General features: G+C 37.3%; 3 protein-coding genes and 1 long non-coding RNA gene across 4 annotated transcripts; 2 read left to right on the forward strand and 2 right to left on the reverse strand.

Annotated features, from left to right (window-relative positions):
• Positions 1–584: 584 nt before the first annotated feature.
• LOC120747005 lies at positions 585–4,979 on the reverse strand. The gene is made up of 8 exons (XM_040052577.1): positions 4,652–4,979; positions 3,067–3,117; positions 2,322–2,928; positions 2,023–2,242; positions 1,684–1,895; positions 1,424–1,571; positions 1,236–1,345; positions 585–899 (listed from the first exon to the last, which is right to left on the reverse strand). The coding sequence occupies exons 3-8, from the start codon at positions 2,499–2,501 to the stop codon at positions 585–587; spliced, it is 1,185 nt and encodes a 394-aa protein (XP_039908511.1). The 5' UTR covers positions 2,502–2,928; positions 3,067–3,117; positions 4,652–4,979.
• Positions 4,980–4,988: 9 nt separating this feature from the next.
• On the forward strand, positions 4,989–7,411 carry LOC120747006. Its single transcript, XM_040052578.1, has 4 exons — positions 4,989–5,494; positions 6,125–6,205; positions 6,829–7,302; positions 7,403–7,411. Exons 1-4 carry the CDS (start codon positions 5,165–5,167, stop codon positions 7,409–7,411), a joined length of 894 nt encoding a protein of 297 aa, XP_039908512.1. The 5' UTR covers positions 4,989–5,164.
• Positions 7,412–8,045: 634 nt separating this feature from the next.
• Positions 8,046–13,868, reverse strand: LOC120747016. Its single transcript, XR_005699022.1, has 3 exons — positions 13,587–13,868; positions 12,277–12,985; positions 8,046–8,056 (listed from the first exon to the last, which is right to left on the reverse strand). It is a non-coding gene; the product is annotated as an uncharacterized LOC120747016 (long non-coding RNA).
• A 1,662-nt stretch (positions 13,869–15,530) lies between these two features.
• On the forward strand, positions 15,531–20,202 carry LOC120747007. The gene is made up of 6 exons (XM_040052580.1): positions 15,531–17,329; positions 18,068–18,478; positions 18,569–18,654; positions 19,061–19,197; positions 19,664–19,788; positions 20,131–20,202. Exons 2-6 carry the CDS (start codon positions 18,296–18,298, stop codon positions 20,200–20,202), a joined length of 603 nt encoding a protein of 200 aa, XP_039908514.1. The 5' UTR covers positions 15,531–17,329; positions 18,068–18,295.
• Positions 20,203–20,949: the final 747 nt, after the last annotated feature.

Below are 20,949 nucleotides of genomic sequence, written 5' to 3' on the forward strand. Positions count from 1 at the left end.
TGGAGTTTGCACGTGTTTTGGATTTTGTAAGTGCTTTGGAGTTTGCACGTGTTTTGGATTTTGTACGTGTTTTGGATTTTGCATGTGTTTTGTATTTTGTACGTGTTTTGTATTTTGCATGTGTTTTGGATTTTGTAAGTGTTTTGGAGCTTGCATGTGTTTTGGAGTTTGTAAGTGTTTTGGATTTTGCAAGTGTTTTGGAGTTTGTACGTGCTTTGTCTCTAGGGGCCACCGTACAAAACAAAACTGAAACAGAGCAAAAGTGTCCATCTTTATTTGTCCACTTTAACAATAACCTGCAGATAATAAAGATACAATTGAACAGTACAGGTCCAACATTATGAGTTTGTTTAAGTGGTTTCAACATTTCAACAGCCTTAAAGGTTTCGCCATTGCCCCATTAAAATTGATGAGTGACATAGGAAGACGACAAAGATTCAAATTTCTTCCGAATGACACCAAATACCACAAAACTTGTCTGGGTGAGTAAATGAACATTTTCCATTTTAGAAATAAGACCCAGATTGAAAAAACAAAAAACAAAACAGAAGTGCCCTCTCCTAATCTTATCTGAAATTTACACACTATTTTCCAATAAATGCATGCCATTCTGCCAGGGCTTTTCTGTAAGATGATGTAGTGTCATGCTCATGAATGGCATCCTGGAGAACTTCTGTCTGAATGACAGACAGCAGGGTTGCCACGCATTTGGGGTAAGTCAGATGGAGTGCATAAAAGTATGCCATCACATATATCATTTTTCTTTTTTTTTTTTTTTCTTTGTCAAATGTTGTAACTGGTAAATTACCAACAGCAATGACACACTTGCAGCCATCGAACATCACTACTGGACATGACAAGCTTCGTTTCTGGAGAACAGCATCTGGATCTTCTGTAGGCTGCAAGACACAAAAGACATGACAGTCAACATCTTATGTTAATTGTATGTTTTTTTGCTGGGATTTGGTCATAACGTCGGAGACGTCATTATCTTGTTCTTTGTTGGTTACACACACTTTATAGTAGTTTTGACTTATGGTTTATCAGTGTCAAGCGACTCCTTATGTGACCACACTCGTGTACATTAAATACATTATAAATTAATGAAAACAATAAATTATAGGTTTAAGTCTTTCGGCTGAAACCGAAAAAGCATTTTTGAGTCATGTTTGACCGAAATATTTTGTTTGCCAAATTTTCTGTAGATCTTTATAAGCAAATTTTATAAAACTTACCTTCAGGACATGTAGAAATGCTTCAGAAGCATTCCCCATCTTTTTTGGTGGATGGGCAGGTGTGGGAAAGAGCGTTGGAAGAGCCTTCATCAGTGCAAGGTGGGCTTCAGCTGGAAAAAGCAGAAACAAACCTTCATAAACATAAATTTTAAAGGATGAGAACTTTGTATTCAAATGGTAAAACTTACTTTTGTCCATGGTCATTGGTGGATTCATTGCCTTCTTTGACACACCGTAGAACTCTACCCTGGAGCAGAATTCTTCCCATCTCAGTTTTACTTGACTGATGAACTTGTTGTTGTGGGGATCCAAAATTCTGCGAAGCTCACCCAACGCCTACAATAGGTTTAAAAAAATAAGTAAACAAATAAAATCAAAATAACTTTACTACCACACCAAATATATTTGAAATTAAAGTGATTATTGATTAACTCTTCCAAAAACTTACATGATGCAATTCTTTAAAGCATGGATATGCATCCAAGATGAGGCGAGCTCTGTTCTCCTCTTTCATGGTGTCTGAGTCAATGAAGGATCTTCTGGCTTCAAACTCGAGGTCTAATAGCTGGGACACATCTTCTTGGTTTGGTTTTGCCTTCTTACACATTTCTTGTAATGTTTTGTAATGTCTTGCTTGTATTTGCCGACTATCCTTGTCAGCTAAGATAGAGAGAAGTACAAGAGCATTTTGGTTTTTCATTGTTACTGAAGTAGACTTCCACAAAACATTAGCTACTACTGGCTGTGTGTTGATAACCATTTTACAAAATTACTAGTATGTACTCACATGAAGTGGAGGCATTGTCAGAATTTCTGACAGGTGATAACAGAGTAGATGCACCACTGGAAGAACTGCGATCAGCATCTTCATCATCAGCTTCTTCATCCCTTGGGTAGAGGTCAGTGAGCCTTCTCTTGGGCCGTCCCCTCTCCGGTGTTGGTCCTTGCCTTTTTACTGGGGTTTTCATATTTTGCAGCCTTTTTTGTAACTTGGCATTAATGCTCTCCTGGTGAAAATACATATATATCATGCCCCCTGAACAAAACAAAATGATTTATATATGAGACACAAATACAAGAACTTACGTGTTTTACGCTTGCATCATTATCCTGCAGCATAGGATAATATTCCACAACTTTTTTAGCCATTGCAGTGATTTCGCTCTTAGAGGGGTATCGCTCCATTTGGCCTTGGCTTGCTCTCAAAAGGGACACCATACTTGTGATTGTATTTCTCACCAATCTGCATCTCAGTTCTTTTGACATGACGCATGCCTGTTCCCTGCCGGAGCAGGCCAACTCCAGGTAACTCTTTCGGCATTGCTCCAACTCACTGTTAGTGTACAGAACATATTCCGGAGGACTGGGGAGCTGCAAGGTTTTCAGCTGGCTTACATTAGCATCAGCAGTTGGAGGGCCTGTTGCAACTACCCTGGGTGAAGAAGTTGTTTCAGGTTTCTGTGGTAGCAGATGGTCTTCCTGGTTTAGGGTGAGAAAATAAAAATGTCAAGTACTGCTAAAATAAAAGCATACTTTCTGGAGATTAGTTGAATTAAATATTTTTTACATAATACCTCAGGATGAATTATTTACCACACATGTTTTCTTCTGAGAAAGTGCTCAGGCCCAGAAAAAAGGTCCCTCAGATCATCACGGGTCAATGTTAAAAGCATGCGCTCGTCAATGCTTGCAGCTAACAAAAAGACAAACACCAGTTAAACTGTGCAAGCACATAACTGAACAAACAAAACCGGTTTTATATATATATATATATATATATATATATATACATTCATACACACACACACACAAATATATTATCAAATATAACCTTTAAGGACAGATACTGTTACATCATCCAGCTTCTCCATTGCTCAGTCACCTGCAAGACAAACGTTTACAATTAGTGTTATGTTAAAAACATTTGAAAAGTTGAATCTTAATTGAGTCCCATGAGAATCAAATTGATTCACGTCAAAGAATCGTTTTGATTGTTCAACATTTTTACCCTTTTTAAAGCTATTATAGAAAAGAAATGCCCAGACAGCCTGGCTGAGGTCTGAAAGGGTTATACAATATTGCCCAGTGAACTTTTACTCACCCAGATTTGTGTCATTGAATTTCATCAATAAGATTATGCTGACTAGGGCTGCCAGATCATGCATCCATTGGATGTAAAATGTACAGCTTATTGCACCAGCAGCATCTGCTCTTACATAACGATCATTAGCTTATAGCTTTAAGTGTTTAAGGCATGTGCTAACTAAAAATAAAGGCAAGATGATAGTTTATTACATTTTAAAGAAATTTGCAGATTGCTCATTGCTATCTAAAATATAAAAGGACACCGGAGTAAATTCTCGAGCATCTCACACTTCTAATAATCAGTTGTCTGCTTGACGTTTATTCAGCTGTGTAAAAACTATAACTTTAATCTCAGCCAAACCGATTTACTCAGGAACAAATAAAATACTGAAAAAAGCCAAACAATAACATTTTTAAGTTATTTAAGTGACTTATATATCATGTTTCACCTGAGTAGTGAAAGACGGCGGTGGTTTTGAAAATGGTTCGCCCGGAGTCCGGTGTTCTCACGGCTCTAGTGAGCGTTAAACCCCGGCTAGCTATCGAGCTAGTGGGTAACAGACGTCTCCGAAAACGTCGGAGCGCTTTTGAAAATATGTGGTGTCTTGATAAACTGTCCAGATATTTGAAGTTTACACGGCTACATTCTCGCCTGAAAATATGTTAAACATTTATTTTGTGACCTAGAAAGAGTAATAAGAGAAATTTTAAAACTAACTAGCTGCCGCCATTTTTGGAAACTGAGCTAGGCCGCGCTATGAATTCTGGGATACAGCTTCTTCTTCTTCTTCGGGGTTTAACGGCAGCTGGCATCCTTGTACATGCAGTGCAGCCATCTTCTGTTTCAATTTTGAATCAATACACAGCGCTACTTGTTTTACCAACCGGCCTGATTCCTGAATAACACTGTTTTGAGCCCACTTTAATAAATCCAATTAATATCAAAATATTAATTTAAACCCACACCTTGTGAGGGAATTCAAGCAGCTAGTAAATCAGTCAAAGACAATTGGAAAACCCTGAATGTGGTTAATTAGCTCTCTTGCTAATTGAAAGAAATTCTCAGTGTGCCTATTAACTTAAGTTCATACAAACGGCTAATACTGCCCCTTATAAATAGCATAGCTAGGAATTCTCACAACATTACAGTAGATACTTCACTAAATGTTCTCTGAACCACATGCGAGGGCTGCTAAGCTAACGCTAGCATCTGTTAGCATGCTACATTACTCCTTCCCGCGCTCAAATTAAATTTATTATTCTGTCCGCTTGACTTTAAAACAGTGATTAGACTACACACTACTTACATTCGAAAAATTTAAATTGCTTACCTCTCTTTCTTGACGAAGTTTTCTCTTACAGTTTTTCTTTCAATGCTCAGGTGCAGAAGATTCCTGTGACTCCAAATTCAAACGGAGTTGGGTAACAACTAACATGGAACATGAAGGGGGTGGACATCTCAATTTTTGCTTCTATATACAATTTAGTGGTTTGTACGTTCATAAAACACAGTCAGTATGATAGGTAAATTTCTTCTTCATTGATTTAAAATAAACTCTTATAGGTTTTATTTCATTTTACCTTATTTGTGACCATTTTTTGTTTTTACAGCTACAGCTTGTAATACCCCCCTCCCCCCATGAACTAGGTATTTCCCAAACTAGCGCGGCAACAGCTCCACACTGCAACATATTTTCTGCTTGACTTTAGTCTAATACAATGGCCTGTTGGAGGTGTGTGATTTGCTTCGTCTTTGTGGCGTTAACATTGAAGTCTCTCTTAAGTCACATTAATACTGCACACAGTCGCAGTCCAGATTTCCGTGTCATTTGTGGAGTCGATGGATGCGCCGAGGATTACCGTGTTTTCAACTCGTTTTACCACCATCTCAGACGCACACATCCACAATACATCGCCACTGGGAACCCGCCTACAGGATGGCTGACAGCTTCATCGATGCAAATGTATTAGGAGGCGAAAATTTTGGTACAGCCATTTTTGCCGACTATACTGCCGAACCCAGACAAACTGTTAGCAATGGCAATGGCACTGAAGTAGAGCCACCACCACTAGACCCCCCAGTAACATCGGAGGTGTTGGAGGAGGAGCGACAGGAAAGTCAGAACGTGATGGAGCAAGACGCGGCTGAGCTTCAAACACCTCGTCAGAATCAGGTAATGTACTTTATGTGTTTCTGTGTGTACGCGCGCGAATTTTTAAATGTATGTGTGTTGTTTAACCTTAACCAAGCACAGTTACCCCAATTCAGCTTTAGTAAAACCGTAGTAAAGCCTAACTAGAGAAAATGTACTCAGTTCAAGTGAAGATTATAGTTTTAAAGTTATGTGTTTTCTAAGATAAACTACTTGATTAGAATATTTTAATAGGTATGAAGGCCAGTGCTGAATTTCAAATGCATGAATCCGCTGAAATTCAGGCTTGCACAACAACAATGTAGGCTTAGTTACCATACTTAAACATAATAAATAAACTTATTTACCAGTGTTGTGTACCTGCCTTGGTTGTTGTTAGATGCTCCATGAACCAAGCAGCTTTCAAATTTTTCTTTCAGTTAACTTCAGAGTAGATTCCATAAAGATTGGTTAAGTTTCATTAAATAACTCTTAAATTGTTCATAACATTTGCAGCTTCATTAGCTATCCATTGTAGTATGAATCTTTTAATAGCAAAAATGTACAACAGTTTGGAATATTTCTTTGTTTTGTTTTGCATCTGGTGGAATTTGAAACACATTCTGAGTGAGTCATTTTTCTTACACAATTGTAATTCTTTTTGTCCTGTAGGGTAAAAGAGAAACTGTTGATCTTGCCAGATGTGCAGCTGCATTTGCTATTGGTGTGCGGGAGCAATGCCACCTATCACAGGTACTGCTTCATCTGATATTATGGGGGTGTCATTGTTAACTTGTTAATAAGTCTGGTTCAATGTAAGGTTGCAACTAATGATTTTTTTTCATAATCTGTCCACTATCTTTGCAATTAATTGATTGTTTTTCATCGCTGGTTTTATTCAGCTATTACTTTCACCTATATAAGTTATTAAGAACAAATGTACATTACGAAGAAGTTAAGCACAAGAGTTGTGCAGTTCACTGCAATGTATGTAACTCTGGGCACACTCAACAGTTTAAAATAGGCTTAACAGTGTAAAATGTGTTCACTTTTAGGCATAAAAGACAAATGAAAGTAGAATTACATTAAAAAAAAATGAGGTAATCATTTGTTCACTTTTTCTGTTGTAACCTTTCATGCTCCTCCATCTTGCTCGGTGCAATGTGTTTGTGCCACGTGAGTCATGCATGTGGCATGTCATGCAAAACAATGCCAATTATTGGCTGATTTCTTCTTCTACTGCTCCACTGGTAAATTACAACATTCAGTGGCTCATTAATTTGAGCTAAAGAAATAGAGTTGCATTTTGCTTCTGTTATATTTTCTATTTACGCTTTCATGTCTCTGATGTGTTTCCCCCCCCCCCCCCCCCTCAGAGGAGTGTCAACAACATTGTCCTTGGTGTCCAACAGTATCAAACAGCTCTTCTGACGTCCTTGAGGGGAAAAATAAAGACCATCCTTGAAAGGCAACCTGACAGCAATGGACCTTTACAACAAGAAGTTCTTTCAACATTGGACAACTTTCAGGATCCCGTTCCCATATGTGCAGCTTCAAACCTACAGGACCGTGTAACACAGATGCATTTCAACCCTGTCACACCTGAGGAGATCATCATTTCCAATTATGCCTGTAGAGTTAAAAAGGGAGAATCGAGAGTTCTTGCAATCAAAAACAAGTCTTTCTACTACATTCCTTTGATTGAAAGTTTGAAACAGCTATTATCCAATTCAAGACTATTTGACATGCTCAGTGCTGGACCTCAGAGTTGCCCCAACGCCAGTTTTTTGTATGACATTAATGATGGAATTATTTTCAAAACCCACCCACTGTTTTCAAAGAAGAACTCTGTTTTACAACTGATACTCCATTCTGATGAGATAGAAATGTGTAACCCCCTAGGGTCACGTGCGAGTGTAAATAAACTACTAATGTTTTATTACACCTTAGACAACATAGACCCTAAGTTTAGATCAAAGTTGGCTTCCATCAGACTTCTCGCAATCGCAAAGTCTAGGGACATAGATGAGTGTGGGGTAGATATAATACTACGGAGAATCAATGAGGACTTGAAGTTACTGTACGATGGTGTTGTGATTAACACTGTCAATGGGGAATTTTATTTAAACGGAGCAGTTGTTGCTGTGTGTGGAGACACTCTGGCCCAGCATGAGCTTGCAGGATTTAAGGAAGGAGTTGGTTTTGCGTATAGCAAATGTCGTCATTGTGAGTGTACGTTTGATGAAATGCAAGAAAATTTCAATGAACATAGTTTCACCAGACGGACATTGGACGGACACATTAGGCAGTGCATTGAAATAGAAAGGGCAACTACTGAATTTTTGAAATCCTCGCTCAAAACGACTTTTGGCATAAATAGACAAAGCAAATTAGTTGATTTCCCAGGTTTTAATCTCATAGAGCAGATGCCACAGGATATTATGCATGTAATTCTTGAAGGAGTGGCACCAATGGAAATTAAGTGTGTGTTGAAATACCTTGTTTTATCTGGAAATTTGGATTTGGACTTTTTTAATTCTGCCATGCAGAACTTTCCTTTTTCATCAGTGGACATACGTGACAAGCCTTCACCAATTAGTATTGCTACTTTAGCTTCAAGTGACAACAGACTCAAACAATCCTCTGGACAAATGCTTATATTGATCAAGATTTTGCCATTCTTATTGTACAGTGTTGTAGAGAAAAATCCCTTTATCCAGTTTATTTTGGATTTAATTGAAATTGTTAACATACTTTTTGCCCAAGTTGTGTCTTTACAAACTGTGTCCAAACTAAAAAAAATGATAGAAGATCATCTTAAACAATTCAGGCAACTATTCCCAGAAAAAAATGTAATACCAAAGCAACATTACATGCTGCATCTTCCCTCTCAAATTATTGCCCTGGGACCTGTAATACGTCATATGTGCATGAGATTCGAGTCTAAACACAGTTTTTTTAAACAATGGTCATCCAAGTTAAACTTTAAGAATGTGTGCAAGTCTCTTGTAAACCACAATCAGCTGCTGTAGTGTTACCAAAGTGAAGCAGGAACTGAGCATCCGATATTTGTAAATGAGAAAGAACTAGGTCCTGTGTCAGAGGTTGCTAATATGGACCATTTGCAATCAAAGGTTGTAGATTTTTTGGGGATTGAAGATGCTATATATCATGCCGTTAGAGTAAAGTGGCTTATTTTACATGGAAACAAATACATCTGTGACAGGTCTCTTATACTCATTTCAGCAAATGGTTTAAACCCTATCTTTGGACTTGTAAAAAACATTTTTATTGTTAATAGTGTACTTTATTGTTTTGAATACCAGGTGTATGAAACCTTGGGTTTCCACAAAGACTTTCTTGCCTATGAAATTGCAATTCCCAACCTTGCCCAAGCAACTGAACTGACTGATGTTGAAGACCTACTTGATTTTACGTCATATTACCCAGTCAATTTCAGAAACAGTGTCTATGTTATGACAAAATATAACCTTGAAGATGTCCTTTCTTTAAAAACCTGAAATAAATACCTTCCAATGAGTAACTTTCTTATTTCAAGGAAAAAGGTGACTGTTTCTTATTTTGAGATAATTTTTGTTTTACACTCTATCTAAAAGCTGTTTTTGCTTGAAATAAATGTAAAATGGTTCATTTTTAGATATACAGACTAAATAAGAAAAAAAGTAATATATACTTGAAACAAGTTTAATCATCTAACACATGAGACACTGCTGTTGTGGGCCTGATCTCCGACAACATCGAGACGGCCTACCTGGAGGAGATTAGGAACCTGGAGACCTGGTGCCAGGAGAATAACCTCCTCCTAAACATCAGCAAGACTAAGGAGCTGATCGTGGACTTCACTACAAAGCAGGCGAGGAATTACAAACCCCTCATCATCAGTGGCACGCCAGTGGAGAGAGTGGACAGTTTCCGATACCTGGGTGTCCACATCACTCAGGACCTGTCATGGTCCTGTCACATCAACACCCTGGTTAAGAAAGCCCGTCAGCGTCTCTTCTTCCTCAGAAGACTTAGAGACTTCCATCTGCCACTGAAGGTGCTCAAGAACTTCTACTCCTGCACCATCGAGAGCGTCCTGACGGCAAACATCTGCACCTGGTTTGGGAACAGCACCAAGCAGGACAGACGAGATCTGCAAAGGGTGGTGCGCACGGCAGAACGCATCATTCAATCAGAGCTCCCTGACCTGCTGTCCATCTACACCAAGCAGTGCAAGTCCAAAGCTAGGAAGATTATGATGGACCTCTCCCATCCCAACAATGGACTCTTCTCACTGTTGAGGTCTGGGAAGCGCTTCCGCTCCCTTAAGGCCAAAACAGAGAGAATGAGGAGGAGCTTCTTCCCCCAGGCTATTCGGGCCCTGAACCAGGTGTAGGACTGGACTCTCCCAAACACGTCACTATAAGACTGGACTCTCACACACGTCACCACACGCACCACCACACATTTCCTATAATCCTATAATTCCTATAATTTATAATCCTTATCTTTATAATCTCTTCTGCTATTTGCACATTCTTTACTGTAAATTCCTAAGTTAATTTGTAAATTTTTGTAGTAAACTGTAAATTGTAAATATTGTAAAACTTTTCTTCTGTCATTTAATGGTCGGGCATTGTACAGCTACAAGCATTTCACCCCCATGTCATACTGTGTATGGTTGTGTGTGTGTGACAAATAAAATTTGAATTTGAATTTGAGACTGGAAACTAGCTTGTAATGTTCAAAACAAGATGGACAAAATAATCTGGCTAAAATTAAGACAATAAATCTTGTCAAGCTACAAGAAATTTGCAGTGCAATGCACTGCAAAAACTCAAAATCTTACCAAGTATATTTGTCTTATTTCAAGTCACAATATCTAATCACACTTAAAATAAGCCATAATCAGCTAAAGAGTAACGTTTCAGTGAGACATAGGAACTTGTTTTTAGACAGTGCATCTTGGATATCTTGTTAAGTGAAAAACACTTGAACATATTGTTTTGAGTCATATCTCACACGAAACAAGCTTTTTTGGCATTTTATAAACGTTTTAAGCTGCTGTGTTATTTGTAAAAGATGTATCATCTTGTTTCAAGAAATAGACCTAACTTGAATCAGGACATCAAATCTACTTTATTGAGAACTGCAGGTTAATATCATGCCCAACATTGCATTATTATGAGTCTTAGTATCTTAAGCACAGTGTATTTATTTTTCTTACATACCAGTCAAACCATATCAATGTGACATTGAAAAAGAGGCAAAACACTGAAATTGTTTCCCTCTCAGTTGTGTTGCACTGAACAGATTGCGCCAAAAGTAAAATAAAAAGTAAATAGAACAATTTTTTTGCCAGTCTTTAAAAACATTATTTCAGCCCACATATTCACAAAAGACTCAAGAATAATGTTTGATGATGTCGGTTAGATCATACTTCACTGGAATGTACTTGCTGTTATTAAAGTTTACATAGTGGTATGCTGTATAATCAACAAGATTTCCAGCATCCAAAAAAATATTTGCCTGAGCTAGACAGGGAACTTCTACCTCATAAGCTAAATATTGATCATTCCACCCAACTGTAGAGAGAGGCTGGCATTCAAAACAATACACAGATGCATTTACAATATAGATGTTTTTAACAAGTGCAAACTCTGGAGCATCATTTATGACATCAGAAATAACCAAAGATTTTTCACATGAATGTATATTTCCATGTAGCATAATCCACTGTACAGAAACTACATGTTCAACTTGCTCAATGAAGTCTTTAATCTTGCCTTCTACATAATGAACATTTTTCACCTCTTTGGCTGGACCCATGTCGACTTCACTTGAAAAAATGGGATGTTTCTCATGCACGTTCTGACTACATTCATAAAGTTGGTTGTGCTTCACAAGAGATTTACAAATATTCTTAAAACTACTTTTCAGAGCCCACTGCTTGAAGAAACAATGTTTTGACTCAAAACGCATACACATATGCCTCACTGTAGGACCAAGAGCCTTAATCTGAGAAGGAAGATGCAGTAAATAATGCTGTTTAGGTATAATATTTTCATCTGGAAACAGTTGTTTGAAATGTTTTAAATGCTGCTCTATTAAAAGCTTCAATCTGGAGAGAGTTGAGACAGCAATAATAGGTGAAAACAGAATTTTTATGATCTCTAACATGTTACGTAGCATTTGTGTGTAATGATTTTCTCCAATTTTGTCCATAAGAAATGGAAGGATCTTCAACAAAACCAGCATCTGCCCAGCCGACTGTTTCAATTTATTGTCATTTGATGATAGCGTACTGACAGATATGGGGCAAGGCTTATCCCTCACATCAACAGGAGAATAAGGGAAACACAGAATTGCACTATTGAATGAATCTAAGCTCATTTGCCCTGAAAGCACAAGATTCTTTAAAACACATTTGATTTCATATGGGGCAACGCCTTCAAGAATAACATGCATGATGTCTTGTGGGGTTTGATTGATTATATCAACGTGAGGAGATTCTGTTAACTTGCTTCTCCTGTTGATACCATACGTTATTTTTAGTTTGTCTTTCAGAAAGTCAGTACTTGCCTTCTCAATGTCATTACATTGCCTGTTATGACTGGCCATGGTCCTTTTAACAAACAAATCTTCATTAAATTTTTTCTGCATGTCTTCAAAGTGGCATTCGCAGTGCCTGCATTTACTGTAGGCAAAACCCACTCCTTCCTTAAATCCAGCCACTTCATGCTGAGCTAGAGTGTCTCCACATACAGATATGAGTGCCCCATTAATTGTCCTCTCACCACTTGCAGTGACAACTTGGACACCATCACACAGCTCAATTAAGTCACGGTTAATCCTCTCAAATATCTCATCTATACCACAACGGGAAAGATCTTTTGATTTTACCATGGCAAGCAGACGAATAGCAGGAAGTCTTGATCTGTACTTAGGGCTGATGTTACCTAAGGTGTAATAAATCAATAACAGCTTGTTCTTGTTTGCCCGAGATCCAAGAGGATTGCATAGTTCAATTTCATCTGTATATAAAATCAACTGTAATGCTGTAGGGACTTTAATAAACAGTGGGTGCCACTTAAAAATGTCTCCATCAATGAAATCATGAAGAAAGCCATCCTTGCATGGCTTTGGCCTCTCATCAATCATTGCAAGCATTCTTGGATGCGATAGCAGCTGCTCCAAACTTTTCACCAACGGTATGTAATGAAAACAATGGTCCTTAATGGCAAGAACTCTGGAGTCTCCACGCTTCGAATAACAGACTGTTTGTTTTGTGACAATAATCTCTGGTTCAACTGGTTTTAACAGTTCTTTAATGGTCTTGTCCTGCAAATGGGTGGAAGCAATTTGAGTGAAAGGGTCAACAAACTGGTCAAATACCCCCACTGCATCACTCTTTAGTTGATCCAGGTCCCCAGAATGTCTCTCAATCATGTCACTCATTTGTTGTTTTAGGTGCTCCAATAATACGGCCTGATATTGCTGGATTCCACTCACGATGTGGTTAACAGCTCTCTGTGGAAGAGGAAAAAACAAAGGAAAATCCTTAATTACAAAATTCATATGAAAACACAGTCAACATGCAAACTCACAGAGACACAATTTTTGAAAAAGGAAACCTTCAGTTACATAAAGTTAGTGAGATGCAATGAGCAAAATAAGTTACCCCCACCACCCAATTTTTTTTGTAAAGAATAATATTGCCTTATGCAACGTTAAAACCTTGTTTTCACTTAATTATAATGCATTTTGAGGAATCGGATCATAGGTGGAAATGCAAATTGAAAATTTGTGTTGTGTGTATTATGTTGTCTCTATTCTTAGCTCATGCTAAGGAAATATAGTGATAGGCAGATTTTGGATGCAACATACATGTCTATTTCCATATATAGTGGGGGAGTGAGATCTGAGTGGTCCCCCATGAAGTACATTCTAATGTCAGGTGTTTCACTCACATACCTAAAGCTGTCCATTTATGATCAGATCATTCAAGATGCCAGGTCTGAACAGTGCCCAAGTTATAGCTTGAGCACTGTTAAGCATAAGTTAAGCATATTGCTTTTAGGTTCTTTAACAATGAAATACAATTCAATGGAAAATTAATGGCATAAATTACCTGTGTCAGTCGATGGGTTTCCTTGGCTTGAAGAAGAAATGCAGTTGCATGTTTATAAATGTCAAGATTCAGGTGACCCTCTCCATCTTCTTGAAATCCACTCTGAAACAGAATAACAAAAACATATCTATTAAAACAGAAATAAATAATTGCATTGATAGGTAGCAATCACCAAACAATATTGCATTCATTAGTTAGCTAGATTCATGCCCATGAGGTACAAGGTAGATGTATTTTTTACTGACTGATGTCTTTAATTTGAGCTTTTAAAATGACAACTAAAATGACAAACAAAGCAGTACTTGATAATAGATTAATAAGACTAGCAAAGCACATGGAGCGTTCAGTACAGTATAGTTTAAATTCCTTGATCATGCCTGATCACCCCCAAAATTGAATTACTTGTTTATTGGCCCATTTGTGACATTTTCTGAAAATTTAAAATCTGTCCATAACTTTGAGTTATTTTGCTAACAGTCAGACAAATGCCACCAAAAACATAACCTCCGGAGTTACTAAGAAAAAAAGGCAAAGAAAAGAAAAACAAAAGATAGTTTTAGAAAAAAAAGTAACAGTTAATGTTGTCAGTAGTCTTACGTTACTTCGGAAATGTAAATAGTTATTTATAACTGATTACTCATTTAAAAAATATACAAAATAACTTACTGATTGGTTTGCATGGAAGTAATTAGTTATGTCAGTTATTTACTGTCGGACAAGTTACTGACAATTTGAAATATGTTATATTTAGTAGTTTCACCTTTAAAAAAATAACCAATACTGACAATAAAAGTAATATTGACTTTAATGCTCTTATTAATGTGAAGATGAGTATTTTTTTGTGTGTTTAAATTTTTGACAGTAACTCTGAACAAATCATGTAATTTTGGTTTGCTTTGCCTAATAGTCATTCTCTCAGGCTACGTCCACACGTACCCGGGTATTTTTGAAAACGCAAATTTTTCTATGCGTTTGCACCTTTCGTCCACACGTAAATGGCGTTTTTGGTCACTGAAAACTGAGATTTTTAAAAACTCGGGCCAGGGTGGATATTTTTGAAAACTCCGTTTTTGCATTTGCGTGTGGACGGAGAAAACGCAGCGTCAAAGGTGTGCGCATTTTTTTTGACGTCACATTGTGCGCCACGTTATTGTTTCGGTGAAATGAATTTCTAGAATACTATTACTGTACTCTCTGCACTGTTTAAATGCTTACATATACACACACAGTTACTGTCCCTCCACACATACCACTCGGTTCTGCTTCTATGCCCCAGCTTTGTTTACTTTTTCCCACCAAGGCTTCTAGACTTCTGATTGGCCAACATTTCTGCACGGTTAGGAATATATCGCCACCTGTTGCTTTGGCATGTTCCTACCAGCGTTTGCCTTCATTTCTGCCTTTCCGTGTGGACGGGATTATTTTTTAAAACGAAAACGGAAAATCTCCGTTTTCAAAAATACCCGTGTACATGTGGACGTAGCCTAAGTTGACCTTGAACACATTATATGTAAACATGATAGCGACCTATTCAGTTAGCTGACTGGCTTTTACCAGCTGATTTCAACACGTATTTCAACAATATATCAAGTTTTTTTTAAACTAATAGGACTTTCTGCAAAGTTTGGATGCATTCACCGGAGCGAACGGATGACTGGAAAAAAAAAACAGTCTGACAAGACTGCAGCTTTGCGTTTCTGCCACAGCTCTCATTTACGTTTCAGGTGAGTTACTTAATTTAGCGAAACAACTAGTTCGACACTCATCACTGTTAAAATAAAAGTACAACATGAGTCTGTCAAAAACAAAACATTTATTGGACGTACTTGGATCAGCCAAAGTAAATGCTAACATTATGTTACAGCTTCTGCAGCTCGTTTCTCTGGCTTTTGTTAAAATAACTTATCGTTAGTGCGGGGATGCTTGAGCCCCTCGTCAGTTACTGAAGAACTGGCGTTAGTTTGGTTGATTGGGGCCGTCCTTTCACCTGCTCCAGGTAAACCGTGGCGGGTTGATCCATCCTCCTCATTCGCTTCCACTCCGAGAAGGTGACGCGCGTGTGTCCGCTTTACGTGATAGTAGAAGGAGTTATACACTCTGTACTCACTCGGACAGCCATCAATTCCACACACCACGCGAAAGTCAGGGCTGCGGCTGTGCATGGTATTAATGTGACTCAAAAGTTGTCTCAGACTCAATGCTACAAACACGTAGCATATAAAGCAACGCCAAATCATGTTGGAAGCTAGTATGTTTCATTCGGTAGTGCGGGCTGCAGTTGTGCCGTAAAATAACTCATTACCATGGTTAAATGCGCCTGCTAAATTGTCGTAAATGTGGGGGATAAACTAAATTATTTCTTTTATTAACCTATAATAATTAACGTTATTTTGCAATGCACAGAGACAGTTGTTTGGTTTAAAAACCAATCAATCATCCTTTTACGATTTTTGGGCTACAAAAATGTCAGGCAAATTGAAGACGAACTTCGTTTCTGGCTGTCGTGAATGATCTGGTGGACATCTTAGGTTCATGTAGACACGTGCCTGCCACTACTGTCCGAGAGTTCTTTGCATTCGTGTTTCATTGGAAGTAAGTTAAAATGTATTATGCAGCGCTCATTTTTTGTACATATTACACTCCTTTCGAAAGTTATAAATGTTTTTGTGTGTTTATATTGTGTAACGTTGCAGCTGAACAGTGACTGGACGAGGCAAGCTAACGCCAAAAAAAGCTAACTAGTGTGCTAAGTAGGCTAACAGCATGGAAGGACTGGATGAGGTCACAGTGTCGGTTTTAAAGGGTAATGTATGCAAATTTTATTTTTAAACAGATTAAATGGACTTATGTTTTACATAGGTGCATCAACACGGAAGTGTGCAAATTACATTATTTTATAAATAATGTCGTTGATGATGTTTAAGTAATTTTTTTTACTTTCCATTTCATGTGATCATTTCCTCATTTTAGGAACATTTGTAGTTATTTGTTTTACTTATGCAAGTGTATTTATTCATCCTTAGAGGTGGATAGTTCTCTGTAACATTTACCAATTTACATTTAATTGATTAACTTTTGGGGAAAAAAAGTACTTATAGTAGTTTTACTGCACTATATTTTACACTTTTACTTGAATAGATTTGTAAAGAAGTAACTGTACTCCACTACATTCCAAAAAGCTCAGTTCATTTAATAATACCTAAAGCTGGATAAAAATTCAGTGTCCAATATATAAAAAATGAGGTCAACAATGCTAAAGTAGTGTGATGATTTGTTTGTCTGTAAACAGAATTTTTCCACAGCAGTTAGCCCAGCAGATATATATTTTTTAATTTAATTAAGTAATTTTTTGAGGAGAAAACCCTTTTTTCTTCTACTTCATTTTATTTTGAAGTAACACTACTTTTACTTAAGTACAGTCTTTTTAGCATGTTGATCATTAGCTCTATACAAAAAACAGAAGCAGACAATGAGGTATCCACATTTCTATACTAAACTAGTTAGCAATAGCAACAAAATTTTAATGAAGTGTCAACTTTCATAGTCTCATCTCTCATGCAGTTTCCTTTGTAGGGCATAATTTCATCTTGCTATGTTTTTCTTCCAATGTGTTCATAGCTGCAAACATCAGTGAGGGAATGATGGGCACCCTGTCTCGTGAAGACTTGCAGGATCTTTTCCCAGGCCCAGAGAACTTTTTACGGAGAAAAGCTGTCTGGCGTGCCTGTCGGGATGTACTGGAGGTCAGTTTCTCAGTCACTCACCACCTCTTAAAATTGGCATCGTCGTGTTTTTGTTCCTTTTGTTATTATTTTTTTTGTTTTAACACCAGTCACCAAATATACCTAGTTTATTTTAAGGGAATAATGGAATGAACCTGCTATCAACCTGCTATTAATGAGGGCTGTCAATTGATTAACAAAATGCACTCAGTTAATCACAACCCAACTCTGTGATTAATCACAACTAAAATACTACAAACCACATATACTACTGTTACCTGAATTTTCTTTTGTATGTTCTTATATAGAATTGAAGGGTGCAATATAGGTAATCATTACAATTTAAGGAGGCAATTTTATAGACTTGTGAAGAATAACACTTTTTTTTCTCTTTTTTTTTTTACATCAAAATTACAGTATTGAATAAATCAATCTGCAAACCTCAACTTTGATAAATAAGTCACATCATGGTCAGTCTATGGTCACTTAGTTGTGAATAGAAAATATTGTCTCCCTGAAGCTGCCTTACATTGTAGGAACCACCGTCCATCATAGAAAACCCTTGCAGAGTAACAACCTGATTGTCAAATCAGTTTACCAGGTTTCTCAACTCTGGAATGTGATCAAACCACCGATTACAACTAGTTTAACCGTGGGCAGAGTTGAATGGCTCTTCACTATTCCCCCCCCCTCCACACACACACACACACACACACAAAAATTGCATTTTGCTTTTATTCATTATTATTTATTTTACAGGAATCTGGCCAAGATGACTCAAAATCTTCAAGCAGCTCCTCCATTAATGAGTCACCCAAGCAACAGACATCCACTACTGTAAATGCAACTCCAGCAAAATGCACAAACCCTGAAAAGGTTGTGAAGTTATTCTATCCAGAATATGTATTGCACACTGACACTGAGCTTGAGCAAGTCCGCCAACAATACTTTGAGTTATGAAAGAAAGGTGAAGAGCGCAGCTGCAAAATGTCAAAGGAGCTCAGATGTCGGCTCATCCGAAACACCATGACTAGTATGATTGCAATCCTGAGGGCAAAAGGGGATGGAGAATCGCATAGATACCCATCAAAACCAGAAATTACAGCAATGGCAAAGAGAATAGTGCAGTACTACCCTATGCTACAGGACCAAGGCATCAAGAATACATGGGTAAGTGAAATGCATCCACTTCAATACCAAAGTGTTTCATGTTGGACATTTTAGTAGTGGTTGGAATAATGTATTAAATGTCCTATACAGGTTACTGTGTACACAGAGCTAAACAAAAGACTGCAAAATGTGAGATCCCCCCAAAAAGCTACTCCAGATGGGAGACATTCAAAGAGGTAAGGCTACAACTAATTAATTTTAATTTTAGCAATGATAATTCTGTTATTCATTTTCCTCATTAATTGATAAGTTGTTTAGTCAGTACGATGTCTGAAAGTTGTGAAAGTTTTTCCCCAAAAGTCTTCTTTTGTCCACAACCTGACAATTTTAATTTCAACGATAGAGGACAAACAAAAAAGCTAAAATCATGTTTGGGCATTTTATTAAGGAAAGAAAGAAGTGATCCAAAATGATCAATCAAGTATTTGGTGACCTGCCTTTAGTTTCCTCACCTGTTTTAGCATGAAAGGAAGAAGCACTTTGTGTTACACTTTGTATATATGAAAATGGCTATACAATAAAGATATGAATTGATTGAGTTTATAGTTGATAACTAATTGATTAACTGACTAATCTTTGCAGCTCTGCCAAGAGGCGACGTCTTGATCAGCCAAGTGACGTAGAAGAAATGGATTCAAGTGACTCAACAATCATTCTGGATCTGTCCACAGAAGGGAGGAGCAGCCCAGAGTCGGCCAGTAAAACAAGTGAGTTAGAAGGTGAGTTTCAACTTTACATTTACAAACCGGTCACTGTGTGGTCATCTTAAAAAAATAAAACAAATATACCTGCATGTTGAGTCAAGATGGCAGTCCTGACATGACAGAAGTAAAAGGCTTTAAAATGGGCATCAGAAAATGATAACTACATCACATTTTTCCTGTTTTATCATCAGTTTGTTAACATTTCTGTGGAAATTAATGTTAATAAAGTATTGGTATTAATAAAAGCCAGTATATTATAAATTTAAAGAGCTGGGTACTGTGGTGTATTTATATTATAAGTCTGTGCAACATCACTGTCTATAACCACTCAGTATATCATGTAAAGTAATGTTTTTAAAAAACAATGTGCCTCACTAGAGGCTTTTTTTTTCTCTTTTTAACTGTTTTTTAATTTAGGTTCCAAACTAATTTTTAAAATGTATTACCCTGACACAAAATATCTCTTTGCTATGTCTTTAAGGAAAAAGGAAAGCACAAAACCTACTTGAAGAAGAACCCTCTAACCTGCCAAGTCCTAATAGTGAGTCCATCCAACTGCCTCATGGCTGTGTGTGTGTGTGGGCACATCTTTATAGGGGTGCACTTGTGTGCCTACATATAATTGTATATGATTGCATGACCATATGTAAATTGGCATTTACATGGTAAATATTTTGAAAAATGAATAAGTATTGTTATGAGTTCAAAATATTGGGGATGGACACCAGAGGAAAAAACCCATAATAACAACACTGGTCCGGTCGGGTTGAGTCAAACGATGATTTTAATGGTCACACGTGGGAGATGGACACTGTATGCAGACAGTCTCAGATCTCGTCTCAAAAAACACATCACCATAGTTTTATGAAATCAGGGTATTAGAACGCCCCCTCATGCGTAGTGACAGGTGTAATACAATCAATGTTGACAATTTTATTTAACACAAAGAGTAACATTGTCTCCTTCCCGAGGGCAGACGCTGACTGCCCCCGTCTCCTGGAACCGTCTGTACCCTGCTAAGACACAACATGGCAGCTACAAGGACTCTTTCATTTACTCAGACCATCAGTGTGTATTGCTCTAAATCAAGTATATTATATTAACTGAATATTGCTGGATCAGCTATTTCTACTCAAAACATATTAAAATATGACTAAGCACAAAATCACCAAGAATAACATCTTATAAGTGCTGTGTAAGCGCGTGCGGCCTTCCAAGCTCAAAGCCTTTGCCCTCCATAGATCAGCCAGACTCGCGCTGGCTGTAGCTTTTAACCTTTAATTAACTTGAGCACAACTCTAGAATAAGCAACGAACTGCAATGTGTATGGAATGATCATGGTTACATCTGCAATGGAAAATCATGTTATTATTCTGGTACCTGTAAGGAAAAGATCAAACTAAAGTTATCACCATCACTGTAATGCAAAGAATAATGTAAGGTCAAAAACTTCAATTTATGTTTAATGCAAAGCTGGTTATATACTTCTGATGAACTAATAATGCCATATTAAAATATTAAATGATAATGAGAAAAACATCCCCTCCTTATTCTACAGTATTTAATAGTTAAGTTCAGAGCTGTTTTTTTTTTTTTTTTTTTTTAAGATTTAACTCCATTAAAGTATAGTCTATATTTTTTTATGGCAGATTTCTGACACGTGTCATTTTAATGACATAAGATTTTTTTTTTAAAGTGAGAGACATTATTTGTGTAATTTTGTGTTTTGCAGCAAACAAGCCTGCAGATATCAACAGTCCAGACACC

This window comes from Simochromis diagramma, unplaced genomic scaffold, assembly GCF_900408965.1.
Source record: "Simochromis diagramma unplaced genomic scaffold, fSimDia1.1 OVJJ01000702.1, whole genome shotgun sequence".
In the NCBI taxonomy this organism is placed as follows: domain Eukaryota; kingdom Metazoa; phylum Chordata; class Actinopteri; order Cichliformes; family Cichlidae; genus Simochromis; species Simochromis diagramma.